At 36.6% G+C, this 11,537-nt stretch overlaps 2 protein-coding genes across 2 annotated transcripts; one reads left to right on the top strand and one right to left on the bottom strand.

The window, feature by feature from the left end:
• Nucleotides 1-1,886: 1,886 nt before the first annotated feature.
• Nucleotides 1,887-2,979, bottom strand: PHYBLDRAFT_73817 (hypothetical protein; the record flags this gene model as incomplete). The annotated part of the gene is made up of 10 exons (XM_018442922.1): nucleotides 1,887-1,927; nucleotides 1,971-2,042; nucleotides 2,077-2,148; nucleotides 2,183-2,230; nucleotides 2,293-2,442; nucleotides 2,501-2,548; nucleotides 2,607-2,661; nucleotides 2,711-2,767; nucleotides 2,826-2,873; nucleotides 2,932-2,979. Coding segments are annotated over 10 exons (639 nt in total), but the record flags the coding sequence as incomplete, so codon positions are not given.
• Nucleotides 2,980-9,415: 6,436 nt separating this feature from the next.
• PHYBLDRAFT_153231 (hypothetical protein) lies at nucleotides 9,416-10,552 on the top strand (the record flags this gene model as incomplete). Its single annotated transcript, XM_018433095.1, has 6 exons — nucleotides 9,416-9,617; nucleotides 9,803-9,843; nucleotides 9,893-9,959; nucleotides 10,042-10,157; nucleotides 10,267-10,370; nucleotides 10,453-10,552. 6 exons carry the CDS (start codon nucleotides 9,416-9,418, stop codon nucleotides 10,550-10,552), a joined length of 630 nt encoding a protein of 209 aa, XP_018283793.1.
• Between the last annotated feature and the right edge of the window lie 985 nt (nucleotides 10,553-11,537).

Raw genomic sequence — 11,537 nt, 5'->3', positions numbered from 1 at the left:
AACTATAAAAAAGCTAGACAGAATAATAAGTGATACGTGAGTACTAAATGAGACCTGTATACCTCGGGCACTAGGTAGATAGTAAAACTTTGGTAATTCAGTTTGACTAAATAAAAATTACTCGAAACAACAAGCAGTAAGTAAACGATCAGGTATGTACATATACTTGTTACCCTAGAGGACAGTAAACCTGGATCGATTGGCCTTGGCTGTGTAAAATTAAAAAATAATAATTAATTAATTAATAAATAGTAAAATAATACTTAAAAATATTTTTTAAACCTATGGCCTTAGATGGAGAGTAGATGCTTATTATTTAGCATAGACATTAATGAAATTAGAAAAATCAAACAAGCGTTATGCAAAGGCTAAAAGAGAATTGTATACCTGTAACCGTGGATGAAGAAGAAATCCTTGTTCTTCGACCTGGGCGGTGAAAACACTAGACAAAAAAAAACAAGCGATAAGTAGAAACCCAAAGAAAAGTGTATACCTGTCATACTGGATGGAGATCGAATCCTTGATGGTTGCCCTTGACAGTAAAAACAATAGACGGATAAAAAAAGCCAATAATCAACGGCCCAACGAAAAATATATATCTGCAAGTCTGGATGAATATCAAGTCCTAGTTCTTCGGCCTAAACCGTATAGGCACTAGACATATAAAACTAAAAGTTAGTAAAGACGCAAACATATTTGTATACCTGTCACTCTGGATAGGGCTCGGATTCGGAATCATTGGCATAGACAGTAAAGGCACTTGACAAAAAAAAAAGACACATTAAAGAAAAGCACTTGTCAGATTTGTATACCTGTAAAACTTGATGGAAACCGGGTCCTTGAGTGTTGAATTTGACTGTAAAGTCACGAGAAAAAATACAGTTTGCAGCAAGTCAAAAATCAAAGATATGTGTAACACTATATCCCAATATGGAGACCGGGTTCTTGCTCGTTACCCTTGACTGCAAGGACACTAGAGAAACAAAAACAATTATAAGTAACGGACCAATAACATTTTTATATCTGGAATTCTCGGCGGATACCAGATGATTGGTCGTTGGCCTTGACTTTAAGGGCAGTAGAAAATTAAAACCGACAGTAAGTAAAATCCCAAAGAGAAGTGTATACCTGTAACGCTGGACGGATATAGGATCCATGATGGCTGGCTTGGACTGTGAAGCCAGTATAGAAATAAAGCCAACAGTAACTAAAGGCTGAACTAGATGTATATACCTGTCGCACTGGAAGGAAAACAAATTTTTCATTGTGTAGCCGGATCGTAAACACACTAGGCCAATACAAAAGAAAGCATGTAAAGACAGAGAGAAAAGTGTGTACCCGTAACCTTGATTTGAAATCAGATCTTTGATATTTGAACTTTAAGGAAAAAAAAACACTAGAAATATATAAATGACAGTAAGTAAAAGCTCAAGAAGACTTGTTTATCTGTAGCCCAAATTTGAGTTTTGATCCTTGCTGTTTGGCCTGGAGAGTAAAAACAATAGTCATATATACTTCTAGGCTAGTAATGGCCAAGAACGACTTGTATACCCTCCATAATGGATGTATATTTGATCATCGTTCTTTGCCATCAAAAGAAAGTATAAATAAAGAGTACAGTTTGTTTTAAGTAAAGGTTTAAAGGAAACTTGGTTAGCTATAACAATTCATGAAAATCGGATCCCGATAATTGCCGTGGATGAGTAGACACTAGAAATATATAAAATCCAATGAGTAATTGCTCATCGAGTTTTTGTATACCTATAGCCACGGACTGAATCCGGATCCGTGAAGCATGATCTTGGTGGATTCAACACTAGAAATAAATAAAGCCGAGTGTGATTGCTCATCGATTTTTGTTATATCTATAACCATATAACGGGAGATCAGCACCTTGAAGCTCGACCTGGATGGTCGGAGACTAGAACTAGATTAAAATAATGAGTATATGCCCATAATGCTTTTTATACCTATACCCATGGCGGGGAGATGGGAATCTTGATGCTTGACCTGGATAGCTGGAGACTGGAGATATATTAAATCTAGTGAGTATATGCCCATAACGTTTTTTTATACCTATAACCATGGCAGGGAGATCGGAATCTTGATGCTTGATCTGGATAGCTGGAGACTGGAGATATATTAAATCTAGTGAGTATATGCCCATAATGTTTTTTTATACCTATAACCATGGCGGGGAGATCGGAATCTTGATGCTTGATCTGGAAAACTGAACACAAGAAGTATATTACAGCTAGTGAATATATGCCCATAACATTTTGTTATACCTACCACCATGGACGGGCGAGTAGAACCTTGATGCTTGACCTGGATGGCTGGAGACTAGAACTAGATTAAAACTAGTGAGTATACGCCCATAATGTTGTTTTATACCTTTAACCATGGATTGGCGATCAGAACCTAGATGCTTGACCTGGATGACTGAACACTAGACATATATTAACGCTAGTGAGTATATGCGCATAACGTTTTGTTATACCTATAGCCATAGCTGGGAGATCGGAACCTTGATGCTTGTCCTGGATGGCTAGAGACTAGAAGTATATTAAAACTAGTGAGTATATGCCCATAATGTTGTTTTATACCTATAACCATGGATTGGCGATCAGAACCTAGATGCTTGACCTGGATGACTGAACACTAGACATATATTAACGCTAGTGAGTATATGTCCCTAATGATTTTTTACATCTATAACCATGGCAGGGAGATGGGAACCTGGACGCTTGACATGATTGGCGGAACACTAGAAATATATTTAAAATAGTGAGTATATTGCAATAACGTTTTGTTATACCTATAACCATGGACGGGAGATCAGAATCCTGTTGATTGACCTGGATGAGTGAACACTAAAAACATATTAAGACCAGTGAGTATATTTCAATAATGTTTTGTTATACCTATAACCTTGGCTGGAAGATCGCAACCTTGACGCCTGATATCGATGGCTGAACACTATAAATATATTATAACTAGTGAGTATATTCCCACAACGTTTTGTTATACCTATACCCATGGCCGGGCGATCGGGTCCTTGACACTTGACCTGGATGGCTGAACACTAGTAATAGATAAAAGCTAGTGAGTAAATGCGCATAACGTTCTGTTATACCTATAACCATAGCTGGGAGATCGGAACATTGATGCTTTTCCTGGATGGATTGGATACTACAAATATACAAAAACAAGTGAGTAACTGCTCATCGAGTTTTGATATACCTGAAAACCGTGGACCTTCACCTGGACCTTGAAGCTTGACCTGGATGGAATGGATACTACAAATATACAAAAACAACTGAGTAAATGCCCATCGAGTTTTGATATACCTGAAACGGTGGACCTTGACTTGAACCTTGAAGCTTGACCTGGATGGAATGGATACTAGAAATATACAAAAACAAGTGAGTAATTGCTCATCGAGTTTTGATATACCTGAAAACCGTGGACCTTGATCTGAAAACCGTGGGCCTTGACCTGAACCTTGAAGCTTGACCTGGACGGAATGGATACTACAAATATACAAAAACAACTGAGTAAATGCCCATCGAGTTTTGATATACCTGAAACGGTGGACCTTGACTTGAACCTTGAAGCTTGACCTGGATGGAATGGATACTAGAAATATACAAAAACAAGTGAGTAACTGCTCATCGAGTTTTGATATACCTGAAACCGTGGACCTCGACCTGAACCCGCTGACCTTGACCTGAACCTTGAAGCTTGCCCTGGATGGAATAGATACTACAAATATACAAAAACAAGTGAGTAATTGCTCATCGAGTTTTGATATACCTGAAACCGTGGACTTTGACGTGGGCTTTGAAGCTTGACCTGGATGGAACAGATACTAGAAATATACAAAAACAAGTGAGTACCTGCTCATCGAGTTTTGATATACCTGAAACCGTGGACCTCGACCTGAATCCGTTGACCTTGACCTGAACCTTGAAGCTTGACCTGGATGGAATGAATACTACAAATATACAAAAACAAGTGAGTAACTGCTCATAGAGTTTTGATATACTTGATAACCGTGGACCTTGACCTGAACCTTGAAGCTTGACCTGGATGGAATGGATACTACAAATATACAAAAACAAGTGAGTAACTGCTCATAGAGTTTTGATATACCTGATAACCATGGACTCTGATCGGATCCCTGATGCTTGACCTGGACGGAAGGCACTAGAAGCATACAAAAGACAATGAGCATATGCTCCTCGAGTCTTGGTGTACCTGTGGCCCTGGATGGAAACCTGTTCTTGATTGCTTGACTTTGCCTGAAAAGTCCCTACAGAAATATCAAAGACAGTGAATGATTAATCAACGAGCCTTTATATACCTGTAGGCCTGGATGGAGATCTTATTTTTTATCGTTGACCTTGTTTGTCAAAAGACTAGACAAATATAATCTTCACAATGTGTGTCTTTGATGAATATCATATACTCCTTGAAATATAGTAAGTCCTGTCAGTTTATCTCTTGTTTCTGAGTGTGAATAGGCTTTGGATGGATTGATGGTCAAACCAGTGTTGGACCTCAGTATTTCATTTTCGCTGTGTACTGGTTTTGACGTATTGTCTTATATCTTGCTACTGACTGTTTTACATATGATAAAAGCCTGAGATTTGACTAGCAAAATGGATTTTTATTGGTTATGATTCGTCTTTAACGTCTATGTTGATTAAAGCAGTTTGTGAGAAAGCAGTAAAGAAGTGTATAAAGTATTAATAGTATGTGGAAGAGAGTTGTTTTGACGCGTTCTGTTTGGATAGGTGTTTTTTTTTATAAAACTCATGACGTCTCAATCATGAGTTGCTGTTCTTTTTTATTATTTTTATTATGATAGTTTGATAATATATTATAAAATTCGGTTTTTTTCTTATTCCTTTTTCGGTTTTCTTTTATCTTTTAGCCTTGACAACATGTATATATTATTATTATTTTACTTCTTTATTTAATATCTATGCTTAAAATATGGGTTTTGGGTGTTAAAGAAGTATCACTTACATTCTGAAGGATGTGCTGTGCAGGCACTTGTTTTACTTTTTTTTCTTTTGCCTCTTTTCTTTTTAGTTCTTTTTATGTCACATAAGGTCCGTGCTGTCCGTGCAGCATCACATGTGTCATGGGGCTTAGAGGAGCATAGTAGCAATAGTGGTCCAGACTTTACTTTAGCATGAAAACATTTAAATGATGTCTTCCGATTGGTGGACTATATGCATGTCAAATTATTCAGTTGCTATGGACCCCCATCCCCTTTTTTATTCTACTTTCTGTTGTGATTCTGTTAACAAGGCTTATGCTTTTGAACAGCCACTTGTCGAGACACTATATATGCCTCTGTGTTCATTTTAGCTGTACTACTGATATACAAAGTATTAATCGGCTAGACGTTAAACTACAATAAAGAAGTGTAAAGTTGTGTTGATTATAAAGCTTTAATTAAAGTCTTGTGTATATTTATTTGTTTGTTTTCTTGTTTGTTTGTTTCACATGCTGTGACTTTATTAGTTTAAGAAGCACCCCCGAAAAAAATTGCTGCTTATATCTTTTCTTTTCTTTCGTGTGAAAGACTTCCATTTTTCTTCTAGCTTTTTCACCAGTGTCTTGAGTTAATAAACACAAAGTGTAGGAATACTTTCTTGAAATAAAAGTACTTTCAGTGCTTCAGTATGAAGGGATTGACAGCCTGACTATTGAAAGTCGTTGGTACCTCAAGTTAAAGCATCGTTCTTAGAGTAAAATAAAAGTAAAAAGAAGAACAGGGTCTAGCCTAGTGTTTGTCAATCGACCTTGGTTTGTACTACTTTATAAACCAATCATAATCCAACTGAGAAATTAATACAGCATAACCCAACTGCCTGAAACACTTTACATTTATATGTGTTCAAATATACACCATTCTATCGATAATTATAATTATTTATATAAGTTACATTATACACCATGAAAAAGTAGTGGTGCTTGCAATTGTGCTAGCCTGGTCACAGATAGATCAAGCTAGTAAAATGGCTATTACATATATATAAATCACCTTTTAAAGGCTCTGCTTATTTACTATTTTTTTCTGTTATTGCTCAGACTGACTGACGGCACAATATGAAAGCAAAGAGACAATCTACTGCTACTGAACGTATAGGTTTTGTTTGGTTGGGAGCAAGACGCTATCGATTACTAATTATCGATTTATAGGATCTAGTGCTTTTGATATTTTGCGCTTGTATACCAAACTCAACTGGATGCACGAATAACCTAGAAATAATACTCTGTTGGATTAAAGGCTTTGATTTATAACTTTTGTTTTGTAATACAATATAATGCGCTACAGTACTGTATAGTATGATTCCACTTATTACTTTGAGGTTCATAGTCTAGCTTTGGTTCGCTTGAGACTATTTTAGTTTGAAGCACGGAGCCTTTGTATAAATGAACCTTTTCTATGGTCGATTAAATATGAGTGTACTGGAAATGATATTTTTTAAGATTTCTACAAGCATATGCAAATGCACACCAATGGGAATCATAGCTTTTCAATTATAGAAAATTAAAAATCGAATCAAATAAGCAATGTTTTTTTTTGGCTTTAAGTAACCTGGTGAGACACATTGTGATCCACCTCTTCGAGGTTTATTATATTACAATTACTCGAATTTTGATCAAAATATCCGATTTTTTCACTCTCAAAAAGCATAGAACCCTGAAATTCGGGAAACTTGCACCACTTCAATAAGCTCTTTAAATGCCCAATAGCAAAAATACGAGTTGTTTCTAAAAGTACGGTTTTTTTTTAGTTAAATACATAAACCAGACACTCCAAAAGGCATCAATTTGGAGTGTTCAAAAGTTAGAGATATTTTTTTTAAAGAAAAGAGAATATTATTTAGCATAAGAGACATTATAGAATAGCTATATATCTATATATGCTCTACATAACAGAATATCAGCTTGTATAAACGTTTATATGAAGAAAGCCGTCCTATATTCTGACATTACAAGCATACGCTGGAAGCAAAGAGTGGAGTACAAATAAAGCCACAATCTTTTTTCCAAAAAAAAAGGCAATGACTTTGGCAGACACTCTTGAAATGGACGGCTGTGTAATATATGTCATGATATTTTATATTGCCCTTTAAGAGAAAAGAAAAATACATAGGATACTTTTTATGTGTTCCATTAAATAGCATACTTGAAGTCTTTGTTTCAGATTTATTAATTAAAATTATGATAGTAAATTGGTGTAAAGAAGTAAAAAAGAAAAAAAAATGGGAAAATTTAAATTAATAAGGGCATCCCCAGCAGTTACATTTCCTCCTTTTTTTTCCAAATGTTTTTAAGCCACTTCGGTGCTTTAAAACAGCCAAAAAATGGTGGGCCAAATATCAGTAACATTTGCTATTGTTTTTTCAAGACCTCAATATCTAATATAGTCTTCTTTACAAGTATTTTTTTTCTAAAATCATTTTATTAGACATTTGTCTTCTCTTTATAATATTAAAAATGAGAGTCAAATATTCCTTAGATTGTCAGCTTTGTAACAAATATAATTTCTGAAAATTTTTCTAACCATTGATATATCCTATTGTTCGATTCAAAGAAAAATCAAAGAAAGTTAAAACGCAAAGGCAATTTTTTAAAAAAAGTACATGGAAATCCATGGAGCAGGCAGTAAATTTGCCAAATTTTTTATTAAATGTTTTCGGAAATGTAACTGCTGAGGCTGTTTTTTTTTGGGTACATTTGCTAAAGTACATGTATTTCGTGTAAAACTGGATTTAAATGTAACTGCTGGGGATGCTCTAAGGACATTTTTTTCTTTTTTTGGGTTAAATACCTGTCTCCAAGATGTATAAGTATACTGTATAAATCCCAGTCTTTCTTTATATAAAGACGCACACACCAGCTTTTCTGCCAATACCTTGACTGTGCCATAATAAAATATAGAGTATAAGGTGGTTTGCTTTTTATGTCTTCTTGTAGACTGTGTAGATGCTCACTGATAAATTAGAGTCTACGGCTTCTTACAAAAGTCTTTTTGTAGACTAAAATTATCAATTTGTGGTGCAAACAGCCTATGTGTACCCATAAGAGAAAGAAACATAGCAGGCCAATCCACAGTGACACTACCGCCTATACAAAGGTTGAAATGCTGTCTAGTGTTCAGTCAATACTGTTCGGAGAGGACTGTCTATCAGAAATAACCTTAACAGAGCTGCAACAGAAACAAAAAAAAATCTTTTTTTTTTAGCAATGTCTTGAATCTTCTTTTTACATACCTCATTCATTTCGGGAATCCTCAGTCAAACCTCCATGCATACATTGACTTTACAAATCTACTGGAATCGGCACCAACTTCAGAATGCTATCAAAACTAACACCAGCAACCATAACATATCGCTTTTTTTTTTGACACTACTAACATCAACTTCAAAATACTATCAGAATTGATACCAACAACCATAACATATCTTTTTTTTTATTACCACTACAAGATACAGCTCAAAATCATAGCCATATAATAAAACTTCGACACTCCAAAACCGTATATTATATTCCTCTAAGCCCAAGGTCTCATATATCACCATTCTCAAATCTGGCTTTCAACTCTCACACACACACAAAATTCATATGCTTATACTTCCAACACCTTCTTCGATCCCAATGCCCCCCCATCGCATCAGACATAATTTTCAAAGCTTCCACCTTCTAGTATATCTTTAAATAACCGCTTCTACACCAAACAAACTTCACCCAACACAAATACCCAACCATCAAAGTTTCCTTAATATCTTTAAATATAATCACTCTCACTCTTCTTCTCTCTTTCACTTCAATCAAATCAACTCTCTCCTGTCTCACCGTACTCACATCTCATATTCATCTTAATGTCTTTTTAATCAATTAAATTATTACATACATATCTAGCTTTTATTAATAGGGAAATGCTTATTACAATCATTGTTAAAATAGAGCTCAATTGGAATGGTTTAAAAAGATTTGGTTTTTATTAATAAAAAAAATTAAAGTCAAGGCTAAAGAATATATTATATTTATTAGCAAAAAAAAACGAGAAAAAAAAATAATGTCAGATTCTTAGTTCACTACTTATAAAAGTAGATCCGTCCTCCCCAGGACGAAGACCTGATCTGACAGCGGGGAGGGAAAATGAACTAGTTTACCCTTTGAACAATAACACTTCACAGGAACTTATCTTCCTCCATGTTAAGGGTGGTGCGGAGATCGACAGCTAGTGATCAGGCAGCGCTGCACGTCAGCCTACACCCTCTCAACTAACCATCTTTCTCTGAAGTACGAATTGGCAACCGCAACTGCATCAAACGCACAACAAACTAGCTCGGCTAGACACTTGGCGCAAGTATAAATACTTGCAATGTACAAAGGTGCATTCCGTGCAATGTCCCCTTGTAGGTCTAGAAAGAAATGGGGTCCCATCTGGGAACTAAACGCCCAGAGAGATAAAGGAATCTGTTGGTTTTACCTTTTGACGCCAGTATTTCCTCGGAGACAAAATCTCCTCAATAGTGACAAAGGTAGTGTGGAGAAAGATAACCAGTGCTCAGGCAGCGCTGCACGTCAGCCTACACCTTTACAACCAGCTAGCTTTCTCTAGAGTATCGGCTGACACCGCAACCGCATCGCGCACACAAGAACCAACTCGGCTAGACACTTATGCAATTTAAAAAATTGCTATGTACATCAGCAGCGAACCACTGAAGACACAGTACAAGAGTACATTCCGTGCAATGACTTCTTGTAGGTCTAGAAAAGAACGCGCGCCACCTGGGAACGAAACGCCCGGTGGAAAATACTTCATTGGTCATACCCTATAGCAACTGACACTTCATAGGAACTTATCTTCCTCCATGCCAAGGGTAGTGTGGAGAGTCTCTACCAGCCATCCTGCAGCGCTGCACGTCAGCATTCACTCTCATAGCTGGCTTCTTCTCTCTTAAGCACTGGCTTGCACCAGCACACACACAAGAACCAAATCCCTAGACTCTCGCGCAATTAATGGTCATACTACTAGAGCACAAAGTGCCGTTCGCAATCGCAAGAATCGCCAGTGTTACAGTAACAAAGACTGTAGACACGATACAAAAGAACGTGCGTGCGTACGTCTCCTGTAGGTCTAGTATATACGAAGGGGGACAATCTAGGAACGAAACTCCTAGATCGTCATAGGACTGGCGGTTTCACCCTATGTAGAACAACACTTCATAGGCAACTATTTTCCTCCATGTTGAGAGTGGTGTGGAGAGCAAATTCAAGCCAGAAGGCAGCGCTGCGCGTCAGCCTACACCTTCCAGCAAGCTACACTCTCTAGAGTATCGACTAAAGTCGCATCGCGCACACTAAAACCGCCTTGCCAGACACTTGTGCAACTTCGAAAAATTGCTATGTAATCAGCAGCGAACCACTGAAGACACAGTACGAGCGCATTCGCGCAATACCACTCGTAGGTCTGGCCTGGAAACTTCTCTACAACGGAAACGAAACGTCCGTGTAGGTCTGGCTTACTTGGTATACAGCTTGATCGTCGGTTGGCTAACACAATATCTAAATAGATTGTTAGTCAAAGTCTGATATAGTAATAGTATTAATAAGGAACTTACCCAAAGGCCTCCATGCCTGACTCTATAGCTACTTCAAATAGAAATATATACCGGTGCGTATATACTCCCACCTGAAAAAAAAACATAGTTAGTAAATGTTGAGTAGAGTACAGAATATAATATTGAGCTTACCCAAAGAGCTTCAGTAAAGGGTTTAACTCTTTTTTTTACCACAGGGAACGATTGCTCACTCCCCACAGCTCCGCAAACAGACATATACCGGTGTGTATACACCCATCTAAAGAATGAATATTTAGATAAAGCTTAGTAAAAGAAAAAAAAGAGCTTACCGAAAGAGTACGGAGGCACGAAAACCCCATGGACAGAAACACGGACACTCGTCGCTGCTAGCAAAGTAGATGGTTAGATATATTCTAGTAGAAAGGCAAAGAAGAAGAAGATACTTATCTTTTGGACCAGGCGGAAAGTGTGGGAAAGAGGTAAAAGAGAGAAAAATTTGCTGCGCACTTTTGCACTATTGATATACTTTTTGATTGAGGGCTGTGGGAAGTGCTGAAGTCATCATGTCAAATATGCATACACTCCTTAAAACATTTTAGCTGAGACAAAATGACTGATTTCCATAAATGTTTATTACATCAATTATATAGACAGATTTAATAAGGACACGATCCTAAAGATTTTATAGCTGTAGAGCTTGTTGTATGAGTATATTGAAAGAATCGATGGTCTTTAATCAAATTTACTCCACGTTAATTTGATATTAGCTTCGGTTTTTGTAACTTTACAGCATTAATATATACTAATTGAAATTTTATTCTTTTAAAGTATTATTCTTTATTAAATATTGTATATTAGTAGGCATATATTTGAGGCTGCGAGACCTTCTTTGTCATTCAAATCAGATATTAAAGGTGG

The sequence above is a fragment of the Phycomyces blakesleeanus genome (assembly GCF_001638985.1).
Source record: "Phycomyces blakesleeanus NRRL 1555(-) unplaced genomic scaffold PHYBLscaffold_42, whole genome shotgun sequence".
NCBI classification, from domain to species: Eukaryota; Fungi; Mucoromycota; class Mucoromycetes; order Mucorales; family Phycomycetaceae; genus Phycomyces; species Phycomyces blakesleeanus.
The sequence above is the reverse complement of the archived record's forward strand: the minus strand, read 5'-3'. Positions and strand labels throughout refer to the sequence as shown.